This window comes from Gymnogyps californianus, chromosome 10 (assembly GCF_018139145.2).
Source record: "Gymnogyps californianus isolate 813 chromosome 10, ASM1813914v2, whole genome shotgun sequence".
NCBI lineage: Eukaryota > Metazoa > Chordata > Aves > Accipitriformes > Cathartidae > Gymnogyps > Gymnogyps californianus.
In genome coordinates, this window is record NC_059480.1 from 10,228,566 (window position 1) to 10,253,840 (window position 25,275).

Consider the following 25,275-nt stretch of genomic DNA (forward strand, 5'->3'; position numbering starts at 1 on the left):
TACATGCCTCTTGTATGTCTAACAAAGAAACTCTCTAAGTTGTTTTGCACATTGACCTGCTAGTCACTTTAAACTTCAGTGGAGGCAAGCTTCTTTGAGGGTCTAGAATTACTTATATTTTGTTCAGCCTTCCAAGTATAAAGTTAAAACTATATAGATGAATTTCCCTTTGCCTTAATACAACAAGATTCAGAGTCTATCAAACACATCACTGCAAGCTCACCTTAATAATAATCTGAGCTTATAGACTCACTCAGCCTGAAAATAAATTGAAAGGTACTAGAATCAGTTTCTTGCAGGAACATTTTCTGCCACAGAAGTTCTAATGAGCAGGTAATGGACAGACTTGGCAAGGACCAGAATAATAATAAAACACATTAGGAATGAAAGCTAGCAAAAAAATAGAAAATGCAGCAAACCAAGAAGGATCAACAATGGTCATTATTCCCAAACAATACCAATGGAATTATTAAATTGCGTATTGGAGCATTGTCATTGGAAAACAGCACTCACTGAGACTGAAGCTTTCTGCATAGGACGTGTAAATAGTGCGTGTGGGAGGTATACGCGTGTGTATAACTGTCTCTAAAGGAAATTTTGGGGAGCTTGAATCTCAAGAACTTTTTTTTGTGGGTGAATTAGTCTCTGTTTCATCTCTCAATTACCTTGCACTTTGCAGTTAAAAGGGAGGACAGAGGAACAGCCCTGAGGTGACCAAGTGACTCGGGAGACCCGTCTGACTCGCGGTCCTTGCCGAGCCACAAGATGCAGCAGGGCACAGAGTGCTCCTCTCCAGGAACAGTCTTAGTCATTTGTCCAGCCATGCATATGCACTATAGTCACACTGAGTGACTTGACTTCTAAGAAAAAAAGTTGACATTTTTTTATTTCCATAGAAAACAGAACTGTTTCTTGATACCCAGCTCTAACCCTGTAGTTCTGACAAAGCATATAAAGTATTAGTGGGAAGAGTCTAAGCCTGACTTTGACAAAGGATGTGATGTGACTGACTGTGATAATGGGACAGAAGGGACTGGGGAATGTAGTCCTGCTCAGGTTTCTCAGTTTTGTAGTGGTTTTTTCAAACTTGAGACATTATGTTGAATTTGACCCTCTGGTCTCAAAGGCAAGATGCTACTGATTTGATCAGCTTAGATGTTTGCTTCCTACAAGCCTGCCTCTTTGATAGCTTCATGACTTTGCAATCAGACACTTCCCAGCTGAAATAGGTAGTCAGTTCATATTCTGACAACTGATGTAAACCTCTTGTGGAAGTAATATCGGTGTCTTTTGAATGGGACCTTTAACTGCTCTCATTGTACATCAGTATTAATACAGGAATTCAGTCTTTCATTTCCTGGCTGTATTTCTGTTTTGTTTAATCATTTGAAAAAAAAAAAAAATCCATAGACTTCCTTTTTTCTTTTCAGTTCATCAGCCAAATTTAATGTTTATGTCGTGAGAGTGAAAAATGTAGGAAAATAGTTGATTTCTAGCTGTCATTCCTATACTACGTGTGGTGTGTGCAAGTGGAAAGGTCTAATAACAGACTTAGGGATATGTCTGGCTTTCCTTTTTCTGGTATGCACTACTCGATTCTGCTGAAAATGAGGAATAAAATTAGTGCTGTTCATTTTCCTGTAATTTAAAGCAATCCATTTTCTCCTAGCATGAAGTTCAGGTTATTTCCCAATCCCATTGTGTTCAGAACATGAAGGAAACAGTCATCTGTTCAGTCCTAAAAAAGAAAATTCAAATGCGGCTTTAACATGTCTCTGCTGATGTGGGCTTTCTCTGACGCACATTGATTGCCTGTCATACTCTGTAAATCAAAGTTATATATGTACGTGCCCCATACTGCTAAAAAGGGATCTAATTGTTTCTCTATTCAGCTTGAAGGGCAATAAACACAGATTAATAAGCATATGCATAAATAACTCATACGTATTATGAAAGATTATAATTTGCATTTATTTTTATCTGCATTTCGAGAATTATAGATACTAGCATCTATTAGACAACCCAGTTTTGTCACTTTCACAGTTGGGTATCTCTCCTTGGGAGATATTTTTTTTTCCTTGACACTATTCTTTCATGAGCCCTCTTGAAGTTGATCTGGGTCTTGAGTCAAAGCTGTCCTAAAGATTTTACTGGATACACCTGCAAAGTATGAACTCCCTTTTAATATCTGAGGGTGGATTAAAAACTTCAGCGTGGATCACTCAGAAACATCTGCAAAACTCCATAGTTTTGATTTCCCAAGTTTTTTCTCTAGTGTCTCGCAATCCTCAGATTGTATTTAAGTTTTCCCTTCCAGAATCCAACAGCAGGATTAAAAAAGAGCCTTGGGTCTCATGGACATAAAGCAAAACTTGAAAATATGACCACAGGTAACCATATAACTCAGAACCCCCAAGGGGAAATATGCTGGTTTTACCCTTTACCTCCACCCGGATTCCAGAAAGCACTTTTTAGAGCTGCAATAATGTAACTGTGCTTCTTCTGTCCTTTCTTACCTCTAATCATCTGCTTTTGTTGTAAAGCAATGCATCCACTGGCTAAATAACTAGGTGCTGATAGGCTTTATTTAACAATTGTTATCTTTCACTTCTTACTGAGTAAAAAATAAAATATAAAGGGATTCTAGAGGCCAGAATAATGAGCTGGTCATCACCAGAAGTGTTAACATTTCTGCATGCCATTCTAGGTAGTCTAGAAAACCATTTCCCAGGCAAATTCACAGAAGTGTGTGTGTGAAGTCTAGTGCGGTTCATCCTTCCTAGAACTCAGTAGCCCTTTACTGCATTTAGTAAGTGGGTGACAGCGCCTATTAAAAGATAAGTCGCCATGAGCTGTAGGACTTGAAAGCCTGCCTGACCCAGTACTATATATAATGGCCCAAAATGTTTGAGTCGAGGCTGCTCTGGTTTAAGGTTTTTATTGTGAGACCATCTTGAAGGAATTTTTTTTTTATCTTAGCATTACAAAACTTGAAATCCTGGGGTAGCCAGTGCAGTAAGCACACAGCAGCAGGCTTCTGTGTCCTGTGTGGGCACTGGGCAGCAGGGCAGGGAAAAGGGCATCATGTATTCTGGAGCAGAAAACAACAGTATTTTCTTGTTTAAAAAAAAAAAAAAAAAAGCAGAGTTGAATTGCTGTTATTAGAGGCATATCCCTTTGTGCTGCCTAGTCTGCTGACTAGCTGATTTGGGCTGCAGTGCTTGGTGCATACATACAAGGTATCTCTGAGCCGCTTGCTGGTTTAAGTTGTTTTAAAGTAGACTGCTTCCTGTAATGTAGCATTGGGAGATGGAAAAACAGTTCATATTGTGTCAGGGTTATGGTTTCTAGATAGAAGACTTTTCAAAGGGGCTTAAGTGACCTAGGAATGTACATACACTAAAATTTACTACCAACAGCTTTGCAGATTTTAATAGTAATTCTTAGTGCAAAGAAAAGCAGCAACACATTATTTTTGGTTTGTCATCTTTTTGTAAAATGAGGTCCAGACGTTGTGTAACCCCATTGCCACAGCTCGCCATCTCAATGCACAGAAAGCGCTACTTTCTTCCAAGCTCAGGTACTTCGAACATGCCACTCAATGAATGACAGCTCCAAAGAGTTACCTGAGGAATAAAGGGAGTTTACGCACTTTTAGCACTGAGCCGATCACCTCTCATGCAGGGAACTAAACCAGTACGTTCCCCACTTAATTTACCGTTATACCATTGAATGCAGGTTACAAGGGTGTTTGCTCCTTTTTTTAATGTTTTAACTCCCTAAAAAATCCTTACATAGATTTTCACAGCTTGGAAAACATACTTACTGTTGCTTTAGCAAAATTTCATTTCACTGCAGCTTCATAGGCTGTAGAGATGATCCTTTGGGCAATATAAGTATATGTCACTAAAGGAGCATTTAAATACTACCTTCCTTCAGTGTCCAAGCTTGTTGGATGTAGTTTTTGCTCAACTATGTGGCAAAAAGCTACCCCTGCAAGAAAAAAACCAACCGCAACACAGCAGTGACCAAAAAATAATAATTAGCTGAACATCTCCACTTGCGAAAGTAATTCTGAGAGTGATGAAAATCAGCGTGTGCTGGTTTTTGGCAGCTTTGGCAGTTTATTGGCAGCTTTTATTGTAGCCAGTTGTCTCTGGTGTTAAATTCCCGTATATGTCGAGACCTTTTAGTAGTCTTCTAGAGTTACTGGATCTGGCCTATTAGCTCTGTGCATGGATACAGAGCAGAAAAGAATTTCTGTGCTTTGCATTTGGGCAGTTCACCTTCATTTCTAAAGGGAATGCATGGACATGCAATGAATGTATTGGAAGACCTAAGTGTGGAATTGGTTCAGGGGCACTCTGGGTACATGTATGCATAGGATAAGCTATACTTTTGCTGGCTAGCCTCTTTCAGTGTCTTGACTGAAATCACTAAGTCTTAACCACTTATATGCCCATTACACTTGCTTTTCACACACTCTGACATGCAATATTAAATTGTGTTTCTGAAAATATAATGTCCTTTTTTATTTATTTCTCTGAACAAATAACCAGCTTCTGACAACCCTGGCTAAGAAACTGACATCCATCAAGACAGGGAAAGAGTTGTTTTATACTATTATTTCTAAATTTAGGTGTGAAGCATGTTAATATTCTGTTGTGGTAATAATGGTCACTTTGCTATGGATAAAAAAGTGATACAAGCAGAGAGATTTTCAAAGCGACTTTGTATCTTGGTGAGCAAGCCTCTCCAGGTTTTGACGCTGAGCGCTGTCGATACCAATGCACAGGATTTCATGTAGTTTTATTTACCAGATTGAGACTGTCTAGGGAAGAAGGAGAGAGACCAGTGTACACATGTGTGTGGAGTGATTCCCTTTCCTGTTTCCTGGGTTTATCACACCTGTGAAAAATGTTTCACTTAGTTTTTGGAGTCTTTGTTTCATTTTGCAAGGCACGGACAGATATATTCATGCTGCCTGGTTAAATGACAAAGTGGTGATCCACAAATGAGCTGAAATTTTCCCTCCAGAAATCAGAAGGAACAGAGAGATGGTAATATGTATACTTAATAGCACAAGGTTAGTAATGCTAGCTGTAAAGTCAAGGCAATGGACTCTGGCAGGGCTGTTCCAGTGCAAAAAAGGATTTTCTAGTGAAGATTTGTATGGGTTCCAGCACCTGTGACAGTAAGGTGATGTATCCAGCAGAACGTTTATGTAGTTAGGGTGGGGTAAGCTGCAGTAAGTTAAATTTTTTTCTTTCCTGTGCAAAGACCAGTTCAGCACACAGAAACATTGTAAGTGGGGAAGATGCTCAAGTAAGCCTTGCGCTGTTTTGTAGGACCTACACTGTGCGTTCCCCTTAAATAAAAATTTAAAAATACAATTTATGGATTAAAATGGATTTAGTCCCATTTAAATTGCTAATGTGCAGAGGCTTTTTTAGTAACTACAAACTGACCCTGAATACCTATGAAAGCAGTACCTAAAATTGTACCTGGAATATTTGGATATATGCCTGTTCAAGAGAATGCAAATCCCTGAGCTCTCCCATGTGCTGAGATGTCTGGAAGCAAAATTGCCCTATATGAATATAACAGATCTGGAGTGGTGAGCTGCCAAAAGACAAGCATTTGCATAAAACTGTCCGTTCAGTGGAGCCTGCATCCCTGTCGCATCCCTACTGTGACTGCTACTGAGACCTCCTCCCAGGCTGTGTACGCCAGGCAGTGCCTCTCCATTTCTTACCTACTCACATGGCGTTTATAAAAGAAAACAGACAAGCCAATCCAGGGAATATATTTTGAACTGAGAGTTATGAATGACAATATTATCAGAAGAATTATGTGAATAACTGGAGTTTCAGGTCACTAGTTGAACAAAAAAAATCTATATGTTTTGCTGTGGATCATGCCGAAGTGAAATTTGTGAGGGGTTTTCCTCCAAAATGAAATGTTCTTCTTCCTGTTCACTGCCAGGTCAGGATCAAACTCCTTTCTCTTTGGGGCTGGAGGCCATAGGAAGCATTTCCTTGTGTTTGAGCTTGAATTTTAAAAGGGAAGTAGAGTCATGTTTGCTCGAGGGACTCGGAAGAGCATCTGTACAATCACTGTTTGAAATAAGCCTGAATCTGGAAAGGTTAGACACAGTGTAATATCTCAGCAGGCACACTGCTCTTGGTTTACAAATCGCCGTTCTTAGAGTGTCGGCACATTTCATTCATCTGTCCATATTTAAACTTTTCCCAGCATCTGATCCACGAAAAGGCTTTTTTACTTTTTACAGATTTTCCTTCCATTACAACTCTTCAACTCAAAACCAAAGAAACATTTTATTACAAAAATGATTTTATATGTTAATTTATTCCCATATCTCATTGAAATATTTACTTAGCCAGAGTTGCTCAGGCAGAGTGGAGTCTGCGCCATGTGGTTTTCCACTGAATGTGACAAAAACACAGCCTTGTACTAACTCCACCCGTTTTTGACAGGATGCAAAACCCCACTCCATTAACATGAACATGCATTTGCACTCAGTTTAAACATTGCATATGGTTGATGTCTAATTCTAGGTGACTCTGAACATATGAGCTTTCGTTTACTGGCTTTTAGCTGTGCATCTCCCATGCAAAATTAAAAATATCTGTAGTCATATAAAAGCAGAGCACTTTTCACTCGTGCCTGTTAAGTGTCCTTTGTATTCACAACTTACAAAGCTTTCCATATGCATCGGTTAGTCACCAGTCATATGTGGGGCTGGAGCACTGGAGATCCTGTGCCCCAGATACGGTAGCAAGTATTGGTCCTCTGAGGAAAGCAACATCAGGCCATTGTGTTGTTTTACTTAAAATTTCATTGATGACTGATGGTTACTTTTTTTCTTTAATTTTGTTTCTTTGTCTACTTCAAGTGTTTATTTCCTTCATATTTAAGGTAATACCTTATGCTTCAAGCTAGGCAGCTGTGCAAATCCCAACTGGATCAGAGCCACAATATGCTACGTCTTTTTCCAGAGCAAAACTGATCATAGATGATCCATCTCTCTAAAACTTGGGCAGTGATGTTGTGGATGTTGTACTTGTTGTTAGTCCCTGGTTTAAGAGGCAGCCTACTAAAGATAGAAGGAATGCCAGTGGCAATAAGAAGTAGTACCTGCACTTCTGTTCAAACTCATGAAATGCAGTTTTGCTAAGCTCTCTGTGGATCAGAAAGGTCCTTACTCCTCAGTTACTCCTTTCTAAGCTGTCTAGCTTATGTTAGATTTGTTTTAAAAATAGCATACATGGGTTTTCTTTATCAATGTTTCTTATAAAGTGTTTTGCGTTTGTTTTGGTTTGATTTTGATTCGCCCCCCAAACCCTAGCTGTTGCTAGCATTTTCAACCCTTTGCATTATAAAAGTAGTTGAGTCTGGAGCATAGCAGATCATCATTTGAAATTAGGTTATCTGGCATCTTATGGAAAACCTGCTGTGGACAGTCTTGGTTAGTTTTGCTTTTATCATCCATTGTGCACTGTATAGGAATTACAGCTGTCTTTTGGTTGCTCACCAGGGACTCAGTTAATCTTACAGTGCTGCCACAACACGTGGTGGTTCAGTTTGATCTGGAGAATCTTCTGCATGTAAGATTCAGTCCTGTTGTGGATGGCAGGAGCCAGACTCTCAACAGCAGCACAGAGGGCTGTTAGGGGTCTGTTACATGTATAGGTTGGCTTGAAGAAATCATTTCCTAGAAATAATCTAGTGTCAGACTACGTGGGCACACCTCTGTAAGTGGTATTGCTTAGAACAGATTCACAAGACGCAAGCAATTTCTGCAAGGCTTCCTAGTAATTCCAGTGCGATAATGCAGGTACACAAAGAGGGAGTGTCAGCTCATTGCATGTTTGCAGGATCAAACCCTGGGCCAGTGGGTTTGACAGGTGTGATAAAAGAATAAATTTTATTTTATAGCACTAATGTATTCTGTGTCCTGAGAGGCCTGACTTCTTAAGCAGCACCTGATCTCCTACCTCAAAAGTAGAGGCATATGGCAGAGGTAAGATGCTTGATGTGCACAGACATGTCAGTTGCTCACTTTAGATAGTCCTCCAGGTGCACAGAATGACTCTAAATTTGACCTTTGTCATGATTCATTTATGCTTTAGCCTGTATCTAAAAGGATGGTAGTATTATCCTCTGGATCTTGATGTAAGATGATCGTGAGTCATTTGGAGTCTTTCAGAAAAATAATGCAGAAAAAAATCATGTATGTATATTCCTTGGGAATAAGGAGGGAGACCTCTGAAGTGTGACTAAAAAAAAAAAGTGTGTAATTTGCTTGTATGTTTAATTTCTATAATAAAAATGGTGTAGATTTGTGTAAAACCATTCTTACAAGTGCAGTTCCTGAATCCATGATTGTGATCCTGCCCTTCTTTCTTCAGTATTACATTTCATGGTCTGCTGAAATCATGTTTAGGGAGATAAAAATAGTATATCTTCTGTTTTTTGGCATCCAACCTCTAATTTACAAATATAATTTATGCTAATCTTGAAAGTGCTTCTCAGATACAAAGTAAAATGTGTCATCCTTAGTGTGTGTGTGTATAATTTATTCTGATGGGGAATAGACATTTCAAAGCCATTTCAGCCCTTTATACTCAGAACGTTTGATATGAGCAGAGGAGCTGGGTGTTCATTGCTGTAAGAGTAAGGAAGTGGTTAAAATAACAGTAGCTATTCTCTTAACCCAAAAAAGGTAGGTGCACCAAGGGATGAACTGCTGTTTGCTCAGTCAAGCCAGCTCATAACACAATCCTTGAGTTAAGTATTTTTATTCCTTTTGTATTTTTGATGATGATTAGTCATTTTTATGATGGACCTATAAAAGTCTTCCTACATCACCACAGTTAATTTTTTGTGACTTCTCTTTTCTTCAGTCTCTGACTCAGGCGGCTTCCCTGATGGATTAGATGCATGTCATGGGGGCTGTCTGGGCTTACAGATCTCCAGAGGGAAGAGGCCTGGCCATCCATGTGCATTGTTTGCCCTGTAATTCATAGTTCTCCCCACTTCTGCAGAGGAGCCTGCAGAGACTCCCAGCTCAGTTTCTGCCAGCTAACAAACCAGTATCTGTGGCTGAGTCTTCCTCAAGCACAAGAGGAGTGAGCAGCTGCTATTGAAATGGCTTCTCTTGGTTGTCTGGAATTTCAACACTCAGAGAAGGACGGTGACCTGCTGTGGTCCCAGACTGGGGTGTATCACAGCAAAGAAATGGCAAAATACCTTCAAAGATGCCACATCACCAGCAGAGTACATTCCCCTTCCTCCTGCTTAGGAGGTCAAGTCTTATAATCAGGTGTAGTTCCCCTTTTGAACTTGTGGATAAAAAGTCAGAAAATCTCATGGAAAGGAGCACAGGAAGAAAAATAGAAACCGTACAACGATGAAGAGGACTACCAAGTGGTTCTTGGTGCCTGAGGCATAAAACTAATCCATTGTAAGTCTGAACTGATAAGAGAATTCCTGGATGAATACCAAGAATACGGATAGATAGATGGCTGGGAAGAAAATGTAGCTCTAGGGTATTCTGACTTTATGGGACTTAGATATTCCCAAGAATTCTCCTACTCCTTACAACTGCACTGAGGGATTTAATATTCCACATTGTTTATAGTTAAAGCGGTAACACCAAGTAAAACAAAAGTTTTCACACAACTATTAATTTGTTTTCCAGGTATTAATTCAGTTTCTGCCTGGACCAAGTAATGAAACTTCACAGTAAATTAAAACTGTTATTTGCAATGCTAAGTAGGAACAATGCAAATTAAAAAGACCACACTGATTGAGGCAGGCAGTCTCTGGATACTTTTTCTTTGCCATGTATTTTTCAGCAATGTGATGAGAAGTTCTTTTTCTTAGTTTTCTAACTTAACAACTTGAAAATATATTCCTAGTCAATAGGAACGTTATGACTCATGGCAAAGCAAGGTGAAAATGACCTTGCCCATGCTCTGTCCATTTAGAATATTTTCTGTGTTCATTTTTAATGTTTAGCTTTCCTCTATAACTTGCCCTCTTGTGATGTGTAATAAAATGAATAATAGAAAAGACTTTCCCCTCTGTAGTTCTTCAAACATGTAAACATTTCAGTTACTCTGTGCTGTAGTTTTGTCAATGCTCCAGTATCTACTTGATAGAAGAGAGCAGGCAGAGCACAATAAGCTGAGCTGTAATGCATCCAGGACTGCAATGATTACAGCTTACGTGCAGGCAGGCTGATACTGCAGGTAGGAACAGCAAGGTCAGTATGGTTTTATGCTAGCCCAGTTCTGACCTCAGAAATCTCAGCTGACAGATAAAACCTGTATTGGAAGTATAACAAGACTCATCAGATCCATCAGTTAGAGCTCTTGTCCATATTTTAGAAATGAAAGCTGAAATCTACTATTACTGATTTAAGGCACATCCAACCGTTTTGGTATTTGTTGTAACGATTCAATTCCAGTACTGTGTGGAAGAGGGAGAGGGATGGGAAGCTCACTTACCTTGCCGTGCACCCAAGGAGGGAGTGTGTAATCTGTCAGCACTCAATGGTCTACATCAGACTTGTTAGGTAGGCTTTGGGGAAGCCCTGTAACATGTTTTTGGAAGGAGAGCTGCTTCAGAACACTCTTCTTAAGGGTGTCTGGAGCCAACCTCACTGCACTGCCCTTTTTTCCATCCACTACAGCATCAGTCACTAGACCTAGGCAAATGCCAAAGTGCATTTTCAGCACAAAGTCAGCTTTGCTGTAAGTGTGTAACGTGAGTGATCGTGTGATTAATTTTATTATTATATAATTCATGTCTCTCTTTGTAGACAAATGTCTTGCATTTTTAACGGTTATTTGAATGCTGTACATAATTCTTTGTCAGAGAAGCGGTTGAACCTGGCCAAGTTCAAATTGAAACTTCCCAGAGGAATAATCCAAATCTGTATTTCCATATATATTAATAAACTGTGTAATAGTTGCAGCAACTCACATAATACAGTTTTGAAATGAGATAGAACTCATTATCAGTACAATGAGGAGCACAGGCTCTTTCCTGTTAGAAATAACGGAGTGAGATCTACACAATCATTTTCCATCACTGTCTCTGCAGTTGTTTATGCAGCAAGGTGCGTATAAATCTTTCTCGGCCTGTTGTGCTGTAGTGGGACATACACCAGTCCCAGCCAACTCCTGTGGTTGCAAGCAGGAGGAGTATATAAGTAAATCCTTTAATTCTCTCTGGTTTCACAATGTAACATCAGCAGCACTGTGCATTGCAAAGCTGCGTTGCACAAGTCCAAATGGATCTTCAGCATGCTGCTGCCTCAGGGTAGGGGATGCCACGTTTGAAGTCTGCCATCTTGCTTTTGTACTTGTGCTCTCGGTATGAGGCTGGAGTGACTCCCTTCTCGGTGTGAAATGCACGACAGTGGATTTCAGTCTGTATTACTGAGAAGTGAACTTGGCACTCCACCCAATGTTACACTTGCCCTTATTAGTCAAGCTGTGCTAGGAAACACCAGCTGCCCAACACTCAGGAATCGCTACCAGCGTAAGTAACAAACCTAAGCCTTTTGTGATCCTGGTCCAGGACCAAGAATTAGAAGCTAGTCATCTTCAGCTTGGGGTTTACAGTGCCTAACCATCAGCTGAAGGTTGGCTCCTAGGCTCAAAGAGAAATGGACTCTCTTTTAAACATGGCTGAAAAGAGGGAAATGGCATCCTGCTGTTTTTGTCTAGTAGCTGAGCAGAGGATATAGAAAAGCAAGACCAGATCTACTTCGGCCATGAAGCAGAACAGCAAGGTCTGTTCCCATCTGTACTTGCAACCTCTCTCTGACCTGGCTATAGGCTGTTTATTCTGGAGGAAGCGTAGGAAGCAGGTGAGACAGGTTTTCATCCGTGATGTTGAAAGGAATTCAGTAAAGAATGAAAAAATTATGGGAAGGGAAGGAAAAAGAAAGGACATGATTTAATTGTTTAATGAGATAGCGCATTTAGACACTGGACTTATATTTTGAAAGTTTTTGTTTCTGGAATACAAGATGCAACATTTTGGCAAAAAAAACGTGCTTCATATAAATGCAGTTCTGTGTATTTGTAGGAAAAAGTGAAACTTATCACCTCAGTGGAATTTGTGCAAGTCCATCCAGAACAGAATCTGCCCTATAGTGTGTGGTTTAAACACCTCCATGCAGCAGTGAAGTAAATGCACTAATTAAATAGTGTAACCTGGTAAGAATTTTCATGTCAGAGACATGGCGAACTGAAATTTTGTTCGCTAAACGTGATTTATCCAATGGACGTAAGGAAGGAAGCAGACTCTCCATCTGCGTTCTTCAGCATGTTTGGATAGTAATCTTCTTTAAATAATGTGACAGGCCCTTTTTGTAGTCCAGCGTCAGAGGATTATATTATTTTCAGAACAATTTATGAAAGATTAGTAGAGGCATAGTTAATCATTTAAATTAGCTACAGGTTTTTTATTAATCTTCAAATTAATGAGTTCTACCTTTTGATCTTTCTGGCTGTAAATCCCTCTGGAATTGATGCCAATTAGGACTTAGTAATAACTCGGTTATGAACATGGACCAGTGTGTGCATATGCGTGGCATGTGTGTGTGCATGTGTGTGTGTACATGTGCAGGTAGGTGTCAGTGTCCCTGGAGAGTGGCGCATGTTCAGTTAGACCTGTTCAGTTGTTACCAATTTGGAAAGTGGACCTCTCCACTAGTGGAAATCAAATTAAAATGCAAGGACAGTAGTAAGCAAACGAAGGTTCTGCTTTATCATGCACAAAGTTGTGCATTGTATGGTGCCAATCTGATGCTTTTAGGACAATTAGATACAGCTTGTGTATTACCTACAATGAAGATGGGGACAGTATCAGGGAATGAAGTGACCTTACTCACTCTTCACATGAACCATTGAGAAATGTTACTGTCTTTTAAAGAAGGAGGTGTGTTCCAGCGCCAAATAAACTGCACCAGCCCAAGGCAATGTCAAATAGGAAACTTACAGAGGAGCAGACTGACCCTGCTTAGAGCTTCACTCTGTGTGAAGGGGAAACAGGAGGTAATTAGGGCTTTCTGGGACTTCACAGTTCTCATACTGACATTTCTACATGCCCACAGTGGTACCATTTCAAACCTCCTTGCAAACAGGCCCATGTTGACCTGTGCGTGTTGCTGAGTTTCTTTGCATAGTCACTGAATTGCCTTAATTGAAATGTGCTGTAGGTTTACAGTATAAGCATCAGTAAGAGCTGTTTTTCAGAACTGATAAGCATGCATGAGTATAGCAAGAATAATACCAGGTTCTTAGTCCTGCCAGCCACAGTGCAATGTAGTACTTGGTATGACAGCACTTGTTTCAACTGAGCTTTCCTTCTTCTATACCTGTGTTTCCGAATGATTGGAGGTTATTTTCTTCCTGGTGTCCCACAGCCCATTGCCTTTTCAACTCCTATGCTTGTATCGTACTAGTCTGATGCTGCTCATGTTGCAGCTTCATGTGGATTTGATGATATGTTAATGTTCAGTTTCCTATATCCAAGTAATTTTTAGAGCATTTCTTTCTCTTACCATTCTTCAATTTGAAGGGAACTGATAGATTGGAGCCCAAGAGCCTTGTTTCCTAAGGTTACATGAGTGTCTGTAGTCAGAGATGAGTGCAGGGGACTGTGGATCAATACACGATGTTGCGTTTCTAAAGCAGTATTCTTTGCCCTACTCGCAGTCTCTTGTCTTCCTGAAAACTCAGTTGTGACTTCCAATGTTTGAAATTTGTTCTGTAGACAATTTCTAGTCACAATGCTATGAAACCTGAAAAAAAACTTTTCTCAATTTCTTCTTGTAAAATTCTGAGTGCGTGTATAGCGGTATATCTACATTTCAGTTGTTTGCAACTTATGTTGAAAAATAGACTACTCTATTCTAGTAGTCATCTTATTTTAAGAAAAGAAAAGAGCACTGCTCATTTCCAAATTCAAAGGTACAATCTGCTCATCACAGGCAGAACTGAGACCCTGATTCCAGGTACAGTTCAGGCAAAGGTGGATCATTTACTTATATGCGTATTTTCTCTTACAGCATAGGTGGAGAAGTAGTGAGAGGAAATGAAGGAAGCTACGTGGGGAAACATTTCCGCATGGGATTTATGACAATGCCTGCTCCTCAGGACAGACTGCCACATCCTTGCTCCAGTGGCTTTACCGTGAGATCCCAGTCTCTTCATTCTGTTGGAGGAACCGATGACGAAAGTAGCAGCTCTCGTAAGCAGCCGCCTCCAAAACCTAAGCGAGACCCCAACACCAAACTAAGCACCTCATCTGAAACAGTCAACACTGGAACAACAAGTAAAAGTGGGAAACTACCGGACAGGACTGAAGGTAAACACTATAATTCTTTGGAAAAAAGGTTTTTGGTGACCCAGTGTTAAGATTATCCAGTTGATAATCTCGCATTTAAGAATTACCTGTATGTTTCCCCATCTGTGTAACAGTGCCAGCACAGATATCCTAGATCACTGTTCTCTAAATTTTGGACCAGTGGGCAATTGCCAACCTTTGACATTTCTCACAGAACTGTACCACTTATATGGCCTGGTTATATACTGGGGAATGAGTCGAATTTATCCAAAGGAAGGGAAAAAGAGATTACTCTCAGATGACATGTAGGACAATGTTATCTGCACGCCAGCCAAGGACCACTCACCATATCACTAGCACTGTGCAAACCACAGCTTTGGAAAGGTTCCTCCTCAACAAAGATGTGAAGGACAGAAATTATTAAAAAGAATAATGTGTGGCCCTGAAACTCTACAGCAAGAAAATATCATCCAGCGGTAAAAATTGTACCCAAGATGATATGATGTATTGCCCAAAGCTTCTGTTTGCATATGAGTCTGCATTTTCTCTTCCCATTCCTCCCAGTTACATTTCAGTCAATACAGCATTCAGAAGAAAATAAACAAATGTGTTGAATAAGGATATCGCTTCCTTATTCTGAACTACTAAAGATGAGCTAACACTATAGGGATCTCCTCCTTTCTTTCTTCCGTGCTGGAAATGCATTTTGTGCAGCAGTAGGACCAGCTATCCTCCCCGCTCCCTGCTTAGGAGAGATCAGGATGACTCTTGCTTCACAGTTGAACTGTAAGAAGGAACCCTTAGGGGCAAATGGTTTTGATCAGTGCTGGTCTTTCCCACTGGTATGTTACATATCAGTTTTGACATCCAATGCAGTGTGTTGTGCTCTTAGTCCATATCCCTTTTGCTTGTTGTTGTGGCCAGATATACTTGTTAGTTACATTCATGCTACAACCCCTTTTAAGCAAATATGATTTTAAAAAGTCATCAGTGATAACAAAAATGCAAAGCAATGTGTAATTCAACTGGTGGCATGTATGTCTATGATTGTGAGGTTGAACACAAACACTGAACAAAACTGTAGATTTATTTATGCTGTTGCTGGTAGTTATTTTGCATATGACATTTACCATTACTTCCATAGCTTATCCTCTACAGTGACCATTACATCAACTCCACTGAACCAACTAACATGACAAATCCGAGCATTAAGTAGCTGCCCTTAAAAAAAGCAGTTTACCGCAATTTTACTGGACCAAAGACTACACAGAAACTGTTCAGAGTTGTGCCACAGACAGATTTAAAATCTCATATCAGAAAGTCTTTCAAGTCTTTCATTTAATACAAAAAGAGAATGCATGGCACAAACTTCTCGGTCTGATATGCTCTGAGGTGAAAGGCAGGGGCTCTTCAGTTACTCAAAAGTTCTTTTAAAAAATATTATATTTTAAAATATTTTTATAATTCTTTAATATATATTAGCACTCTTTCTTCCTGAGTGTGCACAACCAGAGTTATCAAGGCTAAATGAAGTTTGTTTTGCAGACAGGGCAGTAAGATAGGCTCTAACGTTTTCTGACTTGTTTAATGAGTATTCCTGCAAGCGTGCATTGAGTCACACAGTATATTGTGCTCTTTGGTATAGCTGGCCTTGGTGTTATCTCTAGGATGACTAGGAATGAGGTCTGTTTTACATCTATCCCCCAGCCCTTTTCCTCATTGACTGAGAAGCAAGAGACTTTGACAGCCTTAAAGTAGCAATAACAATGATAGTGATAATTGAAATGCAACATCCAAGTATTTTACTAATCTCACAGAAGTTACAGCAGACTCCTCAAGCAGTCTGTGTCCTCATGAAACTAGCTCTTCTTCAGCATTATTGTTATGGAAGGTTCTGAAAATTTTGCTTCCTTTCCTTCATCTCCTCCTGCCGTCTGATATTTGACACCAAGGATGTAATATGTAGTCAGGTCCCTTCTGACAGATTTCGAAGTTTGAAATTGATTGACATTTCTGTTTCCAAGGCCAAGTACCACTTTGCCTCCTCCCACTCTGCGCAGGTTGAGCTTGATCTATCCCATCACGTGATAGTTATGAGTGGCACGTGTGGTATTGTAGCAGTGTTCACTTTGGGTAACCTGTATGACAATGGTACTACTATACCATAGTACTAAGTATTGCAGAGCGCCTCGGATTCATTATTATAATCAAGAGCTGAATATTCATAGCAAGATCTCTGGAAAGAACTGATGAAGGAGTAATACTCCATCACTAGCATAAAAGGTAATACCTAAATGTTATCTTTTAGTGTGACTAAATGCCTTCATGGAATATTGAGAATCTCTATGATACTTAATATGTGACCTGTATTATATTCATTCTGCAGGTTTATGCGTAGCACAGCAATGGTCACTTTTAGACTATCACGAAGAAGTTCCTGGAGATTTTGAATTGACAGAACCCTTTAACCATACCGTTGTTTCTATGTGTTCAGAATATCTGCCCTGTTTGTATATGTCTGGTTTTATATGTGCCAAACTTATAGGGATTTCACCAAAGAGTGTGATACATAGGAAGTAAGATCAGATTGTAGGGTTTTTTTGAAGTAAGCAGCCAAATTTTAAAGTCTGAGATATACTCAAGGGTGGTACAATATGGTGTTTGGATGAACAGGCTGGATTTCTAAAATGCTTTGCTGTCACCAGGAGAGGCTTTGTTATCACCTCTGCACTCCAGGGTAACATGTTTGTTTTGATGAAAGAATTTTCACAGTCGTCATCTGGCTAGCATAGGAATGTTTATATAAAAACTGTGGTCATACATTGATGAGGACATCTAAAGATGAGCAGAACCAGATGAAAGTCAAAGTTCATTATCTGCAGTATTCGTTTGATACAAATATTAAACCAGCTTTGTCCCAGAATATGAAATTATTACTGTTGCTCTACAATTAATTCCCAGCAAATTTAGTATCTGGAATTGTGCCTAGCTCAAAGATACCTGTGAAGCTCTGAATCTGCCAGTCTGTTTTTTAAGTGCAAGTGGTTAAGTTTTTCTTTATCTAGTAGTTCTCATTCTAGTAGCAGTCTTTGAATTCAAGAAATTGTAAACCTGTATCTTTCCAATTTCAGGTGAGATAGTCCATAGGATACAATATCCATGTTCTGCTAGAGAGGTCTTTGGAAGGTCAAGCCCAAGAACATGCAGGTTTAACTTTCAGCTGCTGTTGTCCATAGTGTACCCAAATATTTGTATATGCGTGTGTGTCTCACATTTGTGTGTACTTGTGATATTTGCAGGCTGAAAGGCTACAGCTTTTTCCAGGAACTGTGGAAAACAATGATGAAAAATGCTATTTTTCTTCATCAACTATTGTGGAATCTCTACAAAGGAGTTATCACAAAATTGTTCCCAGCTCATTTTTTTGATGGCAATGCAGAATAATTCAAACTATAATGTCTATTGTCTGACCCTGTGGCTACTTTGAAAAGGAATTTGCTACATTTCCTAGGCAACGAGGGACAGCCTCACCACTCATTTTTATTAAACATGTTTACTTTTTGCTTTTTGATAATGATCCAGTTTATACAAACAAAAGCAGTTGCTGATGGTAACTTTTATTCTTTTTCTGATCATGGTAAAGTCAAAACATTGAATCCATCCCATCATAGTAACTACCATAACATTAGATTATGTTTTGATTATGAGCCTGACTTTACTGCAGAAGAAGTAAGTGGCAGAAGAAATTTAGTCATGAGCTTGAAAGACCTTTTCCTCCTGAAGCACAAATAGCATCAGTAACAGCCGCACCGGCTCTGCACACTTTTTCTATAAGTGCTCTTGCTTCCAAATTTGTGGTAGTGTGAGAATCTTCTTTTAAGTTGCAATGACACGTATTAATCCTGTCTCATTGTGCAGCAGTGTGGTAACACTTCGGTTTGTGTATTTCATCCCAGTCTACCTTCGCTCTGCCTGAAAGAGCACTCTCCAGCCTGAAGGCCTCGTTCTCCTCAACTTGACTCTAAATTTGTTGCTGTGTTTCCACACTTTTGTGTCGCTTCTTATGCTTCAGTATTTCTTTTTTACTCTTCCGGCTACCTCTCATACGCACCCACTGAACGCCTTCCACCCAATGCATTTCTCCTCCGTGACAGATTTCTAGAAGTTGTTTTTAAAAACGTGGGTTGTCTTTTCTGCAGAGTTTTCAAATTCTGGTAGGAACAGCAAACAAATGAAGCTGTGCCCCATACATCACACATTGGAAGTGAGAAGTGAACTGAAAAGGGTAATTTTAAATAATATTTCAGCGTGGAAGGCATATCTAATCTTGATCCTGAAAGGCTCTTTATTGAGAAAATGCAGGAGTTTAATTAATTGATGTGCTTTCAGTGCCCAATCTTGCAGAAAAAGGAATTAATAAAACAGTGTAACTGGTGAATGTAACCAGCCTCAAGCAGTGGTTTTTGATAGGATCACTGTGTGTCCACCAGAAAGGTTTACAGATCTACTGCAGCGCAAACATAAATGAAGAGGTACAAGTGAATTGCATTTTGAAAGTTACCTTTTTGTTAAAATTCAGTTTAGTAATATGGATGATGACTACATTATATAAATACATGTACATAAAATATATATATAATATAATGTAATTTATGTATACATAATATAGACATTTATGTATAATGAAAACGCAAGTTGTGTGTGTACATGCATGTACATGCAAACATGTGCACACAAATGCAAATTAAAACTCAGAGTAGCATTTTCAAAATGCTGTTCATGGTTGTAATTCTGCTCCTGCCAGAGCCCATGGGAAGTTTAGGTCTGATACGTGAAAATGCTTGCAGGAATGCCCACCTCTCAAACCCACTCAATTTGTTTAGCATTTTCCTTCTGAGTGTCATGTGTGGAAGAAGATATCCTTCTTGCTGCTTTCTAAGCCCATGCAGTGGAAGCCTCTTTCTGTTGCTCAGCAATCTCTAAAGGTGGGCAACTTGTAAGGAAAATTTTCCTCTGGAGAAAAGCAATTACAGTAATTGTAACTGGGGTTGCAGTCCAGCTGGTCTCTCTCATAAATCTAGTTTTCTGTCAGCTAGACTGGTGACTCTGCATTGTAAACTTGAATTTTTGCTACTCTAATTAAACAGAACTTGAATTAAAGGGATTTTGCACTTTTGCTGTTTTTGCATGGTGCTGGTTTCCTTTTATTTCCTACCTTAGTGAATAATGTGTTTAACCTGAACTTTGAAATAGTGTCCTCTGCAGTAACCATGTCATGTCATTCCTTATAGCCAGATGTTATTCCTGCATCTTTTCATCCATGCCTACTAAAGGAAGAAATACCACTAATGAGCCCTATTCAGGCCTAACGAGTCTAAAGGGACTGACAGATGAGTTCTGGTGGGTATAGCTATGGGCAGTTTAAGATGCTACTGCTTCTGGGCTGTCTGCTTGGCCTCCTGCCAGACGTGACAACCCAGTGCTGAGGTAGCAGAACGGAATGTTTTAGGGACGCGTCTTTGAGACACGGGAGCTGCTGCATCACCCTGCTGCTGGGCAGGAGCTGTGGCAGGGGAGTGGTGCGGGCAGGTCTGGGCAGAAGCATCCTGCGGCAAAGCCTGTCAGAGCCCTGCGCAGCGAGCACAAGATTCGTGCGGATGGCTCTTGCAATGCGCTTCCTCTTAGCGAGGGCTGGGCATCACTGTGGGCTGCGACGCTGCTGCGATGCTAGGGTGTGGGTCTGAGAACAGGGGAGGGACAGGCTGCGTGGCTGCGGCAGGACGGGCTATGCTGCCTCCTGAGGTCCGGCCTCCAAGGCATCCTCCCAGGGCATGGGCTCCTCAGCTGGGTGCTCAGCTGGAGCCCCCGTGTATCATGGTGCCGGAGAGGCCTGAGTGCTTGCATGTTGTGCACTGTATGTTTTTTAGCTCATTTTCCTCTTTCCTACAGCCTGCTCTGTATTTTAAGCACAGCATTGTGACCCATGAAAAGCTGCAGCTAGTGTTTATGTTAGCTGTGTAGGTATAATGCAAGTTGATATTCAGCCATGTGTAAAGCAGTGTCTGTTTTCCTCCACATACCTTAATCTGATTCTTGATCTCAGTGCTGCATTACCCATTATTTTTTGTACACTGTAAGGTATCTCTTGCAGACTGCAAGGCTTGAGAGGGCTTAACTTGAAACTGTGCACACTGGGAGAAGGCAGCTGGCAATAATGGAGGAAAAAGTCAAAGCCAGCGTCAGAAGACAGATGCCCTGTTGTCAGTAGAGTGAGGTGGAGTTGGCTCTTAACTACCATATGTGACTCCAGGGAACTGCCCTGGGTGTCCAGGTGGCATGGGGATGGATACGGTGCCTTCAGCAGCACTAGAGCAATGCAGTCTCTACTAGAAACCCAGCACTTCTTTCCCTTTGTTCAGCCCTGCATCTCGGCAGCCTCCTCGCTGCCGCAGTGGTTAAAAGGCTGGAGGGCAGCACTGGCCTGCCTTTGCTGTGGGACTCTGCCCAGCAGTGCCTCTGCTCATGCAAAGGCAGCTGTGTTTGGCCCCTTTGGTTGCTGAAGCAGCTTGTTCCCGCTGACCTGCAACTCTAGCAGGAAGGACATGGCAAAGATTTCGGTCTCATCTCTAGCATTTAATAGCTTAGAGATTTTCAAAGGCTTTGCTTTTGGGGGTGGTGGTGGTAGTTTTTCAGTGTTTGGGGGTTTGGTTTTCTTTGGTTTTGCTGAGATTTCAGTTTGCCCCTCCGTGCAGCGAGTCAGTTTTCAGATTGCAGCTCCCAGAGCTGGGTTATTTTCCTATGCGTACCATCTCCTCCAGCCCTTCATCTTTTCAGGTCTGTTTTCTGGTCCCTCAGATAAGGGAGGGCAAGGGGGAAGGAAGGAATGAAAGTAGCAGTTCTTACAGCTGTTATAATAGCTTTCTGCGCAGAACAATGAACACAATGTGATTTTTGGAGGGATTTATAAACAAGTTTTGAAGCCACAGAGGGAGTATGTTCTTACCCTCAAGGCACATATGCATACTCATTAACGTTAATGGAAGTTGCAAGCATTGAACAGAAAATAGACCATGCAGTAGTAAAAGACATGAAGATCTAGTTACCCACTTGGGAATTGCATTGTGCCCAAGACTCGGCAGTTGGTATTTTAGCTATGTTGTGCTAGTCTATCCTGTGTACTTAGTGTCTTTTTTTTTTCTTTTTAATTTAACAAAGTTGCTTTATATATTCTTCATCTCTCTTTTCACATTAGGATGTTGCTCATTTGCTGAGAGACACTGCACCTGTGGAAAAAGCACAAAATTAAATGTGCAGCCCCCCTGCAGTACAGAAATCTCTCTGCTCTCAAGGGTGATGGAAGCTGTGATGTTCTTGATAATGGAAAAGCCTTAATAATGCAAGTTCAGGGAGTGTTTACCAGATTGACTGCAAATGCAGCCAGTTCAGGAGGCTGCCTGCCCTAAGCTGAGGCTAGTAAGCCCTGCTAAACACTTGTTATTCCTGCTGAGTATGTGGGCTTTTCTGCACTGGGTACCCCAGTGCTCCAGGGCTCGGGAGAGCTTATAAGCCTGGTTGCAACCCCAGACCCAAACTGCGCTTGTGAATTCACATCATTCTGCCCCAGAATTAGCAAACCATCTAGGACCTCAAAGCAGTGTTGGGTATAATGCAGACATGCTGAGTAGGAGACTTTCTCCAGGTTGCTGCCACCCTGAGGTCCACTGACTGCATAGGGTCACTGTCATAGTCCCTGGACACGCCAACAAGGCAAGGAAATGTGAGCCACTTATTCATGCAGTCAGCTAGGATCTAGGAGAGAGTATTAGCACAGCTTTCACATCATTTGAAAGTCACTAGGCTGCTTTTAGAGCCAACCCAGCCCTGGAAGTACTTCAGCTGTGCTCTTGAGGTGTCTGAATCAATAATTGTTACTAGAAAGACCACAATGAAGAGAGAGTCTCTGAAGAAAGCTGTCATGTGAGTGCTCTTGTCCACTGCATGGTTAATTTGCAACCTTGATGGACAGCCCCTATGTAACTGGAAGGTTATAGTGTCAATAAATCTGTTCATTATCATCAGGTCACTGTATGTCAAGCCTGGAATACTGCTAGAAAAAACTGTAAGTCATCATATTTGTGACTGTATTTCATTTTTTATTTTGCTTATGCCTCAGGGAACGGTAATACTGGGCCTTCTCAGTATTTCCACCTGTGAGCTGAAATACTATGAAACACTAGATTCTTGCATTATTTTGCATCACTGAATGGCTCTGAAATCAGGGCCAGGAGAGGAGGGGAGGAGAAATCCAGGTAATTCTCTTGCCTCATTTTGACAGCCCTTCGGAATTTGTTAAGTAAAACGAAATGCCCGTGAAACTACAAAAATAACAATTTTGGAATACTCGTACTACACTTCTGTTTTCCATACTGTCTTTGGCATTGTCTGTTAAAGACAATGTGGACAAATTAAGGGCTTGAAGGATCAGACTGAAATCCTAAAGTCCCTGTTTAGTCTCAGAGCTGGTCTGTGATAATACAGGTGTCTGGCAAAACTCATTTGGAATTAAAGGAGAAAACACAAAACAGCTGCACTTTTTATTCCACAGCAAATACATTGGTTTTCCACCTTTTCGTCTTACCTTATTTTTAACTGGTGCCCTAATTCTGTTCTCACTTAAACAACCAAATGAGACAAAGACAAATCCTTATGGAGTGAAGCATGACTGAGCTCTCAAAGCATTTCCTGCCAAGAGGTTGAGACTGGGGGGGCCGAGCACCCTGCACTCACGTTGACTTTACTGGAAACACACAGTGCTTAGCAGAATCATGTCCCAAGAGGTTTAAGTCTGGCTTCAGGTGAGGTCCTGTCATGGCTATCCTCTGTTTCATCAGTAATTTCTTTCTGATGACTGTTGGAATATAGTAGTCTTGGTTGGTGCACTGGTTTGCTGCTTTCATCCCTTCCACTTGGCTTAATGCTGGATGACATCAAGCAACATATGCCTGACATGCTACAACTGTGTTTGGCACTTCATGCTTTTCAAATCATACGTGTGCAAACAGTGCTGTGTTGGGAAAACGTGCATAGCAGTGACAGCTCAACAGAGCACAGCTTCCTTTTTGCAATGCCATCAACTTGCCTGGAGGTCACAGTGTACCAGCCTGGGCTTTTCATAGATGCACAAGGGAAAAAAAAAAAACAAGCACACAAATTTTTGTGCTAATTTTAGTGGCCATAACTTTGAACTGCTGGCATGTCAAACAAGAAGCACATCCCCCAAAGTCCAGTGTGATTTGCAGCTGGCTGCTGGTTCAGGGTGGGGGGAGGCTTAGATGTGGGAAGTAAAAAGCCAGAGCACGGTGTACTTGACATCATCAAGAGGCATAGCTTAATATCCATTTCCAGTGCAGTGGTATAATATTTGCCATGGCTTCCATCATTTCTCTGAGTTCATCATGCATAATACTCTGCCTTCAAATTCACAACCAGCTTGCATGTAACGATTGCATAATTCTAGCTCCTCTTATGCTTAGTAGTAAACAAAAACCAGTACTGCAAGTACAGGACTCTCTGAGCATAAACATGCCTGGAAAAACTCAACTCTGTGTTGGGAGCAGTATAACCTTTGGGTTGTTGGCCCTAACAGTGCTTTGTGGAATGAAGAAGATTCCTGGCATTTTCCCCTCTATGCATGACTGCAAAGGGAGCTGTCTCCCATTTCCTCTTGGTAGAATACCGAAGGGTGGCTTGGCTGTAAATCTTGCCTTAGGATCAGTGTGATGATGCCACGAGTCTCCTCAATTGGGAAAGTTTTAATGGGGTTAGGTTTTTGCTTATGACAATGGAAGTGTCTTAATATTTGGATTCTGGTGAATAAGATGGTAAGTAACCCTTTGATTAAAAGAAAAAAAAAAACACAACCAAAAAAAGCAAACGTACAAATGTGCACCGAGCACAAGCTTGAAGCTATATCACTAGTGTGGATTCAAAAACTTGATAATATGTCTAGCCTGTTTATTTTCTTAAATATGAGTTTTTGCAAACAAAAGCATGGAAGCTCAAGGTATTCTATGGTTCTGAATTATTTGTTATTTTCTGTTAAAGATGAGATAATTTTTACAGCTGTTGTGGATAAATATCTACAGTGACTAATTGCCATAAGATCCCAGTCCTGCAAATACGTGCTTGCATGTGAGTAAGTATTATGCCAAATGGAGACTTCTGTAAATAATACTAACCATCTCTCAGTGGTGTAAGTGGAGGAACAGGGCGCTTCACAGCCCTGCCACTGGCTCAGATGACCTTGAGCATTGCACTTGGCTCTCAGTGTCCCAGATTCCTCCTTTGTAAAATCAAGATAGTGACGAGAGCTTTGTTTTGTGAGGTAGTTTGCAATCAACTTATGATCAGAGTATTTCTGCTCACAGTCAAAATTTGGGCTAATGGGACATGTGTGAGTGCTTTTGTGTACAGCACTGTAGAAAGAGGCTTTTGAGTGGAGAAGGGAATACGTGAAAAAGACTGTCATTGCCTAATGTGAAATTCCACACATCTGGCAGGGTTTCATCTGTGAACTCAGGGCAGTCACTGTGGAAACGAGGACTTCAAGTAGCCTCTCAGCATAGGAACTGCTCAAGTTCCCTTTCCCAAACTCCTGTTAGTATCACTGATGCTGCAGTGCATGAATAAGAATGGCAAAATCTGGGCTGCGATTATGGTCCAGCTCTGTGAAATGCTGAATGTCGTTGGTTTACAGCACAGACAGTCCCAGGAGATGGTAGGTAACAACTCCCCTCAGAGCTTAGGCTGTTCTGTGCCATCCTGTACCAGAGGCTGTGCGTCAGTGGTACGGATGAATTCCTGCAGAGCTTTGCCTCTGAGCAA

At 40.8% G+C, this 25,275-nt stretch overlaps 1 protein-coding gene across 1 annotated transcript in view; it reads left to right on the forward strand.

The window, feature by feature from the left end:
- NYAP2 (neuronal tyrosine-phosphorylated phosphoinositide-3-kinase adaptor 2) overlaps positions 1–25,275 on the forward strand; it is a 175,115-nt gene that overhangs the window by 82,958 nt on the left and 66,882 nt on the right. Inside the window, exon 3 of the mRNA XM_050902730.1 lies at positions 14,114–14,412. Coding sequence (XP_050758687.1) covers positions 14,114–14,412 — 299 coding nt within the window. The remainder of the gene's footprint in view (positions 1–14,113; positions 14,413–25,275) is intronic.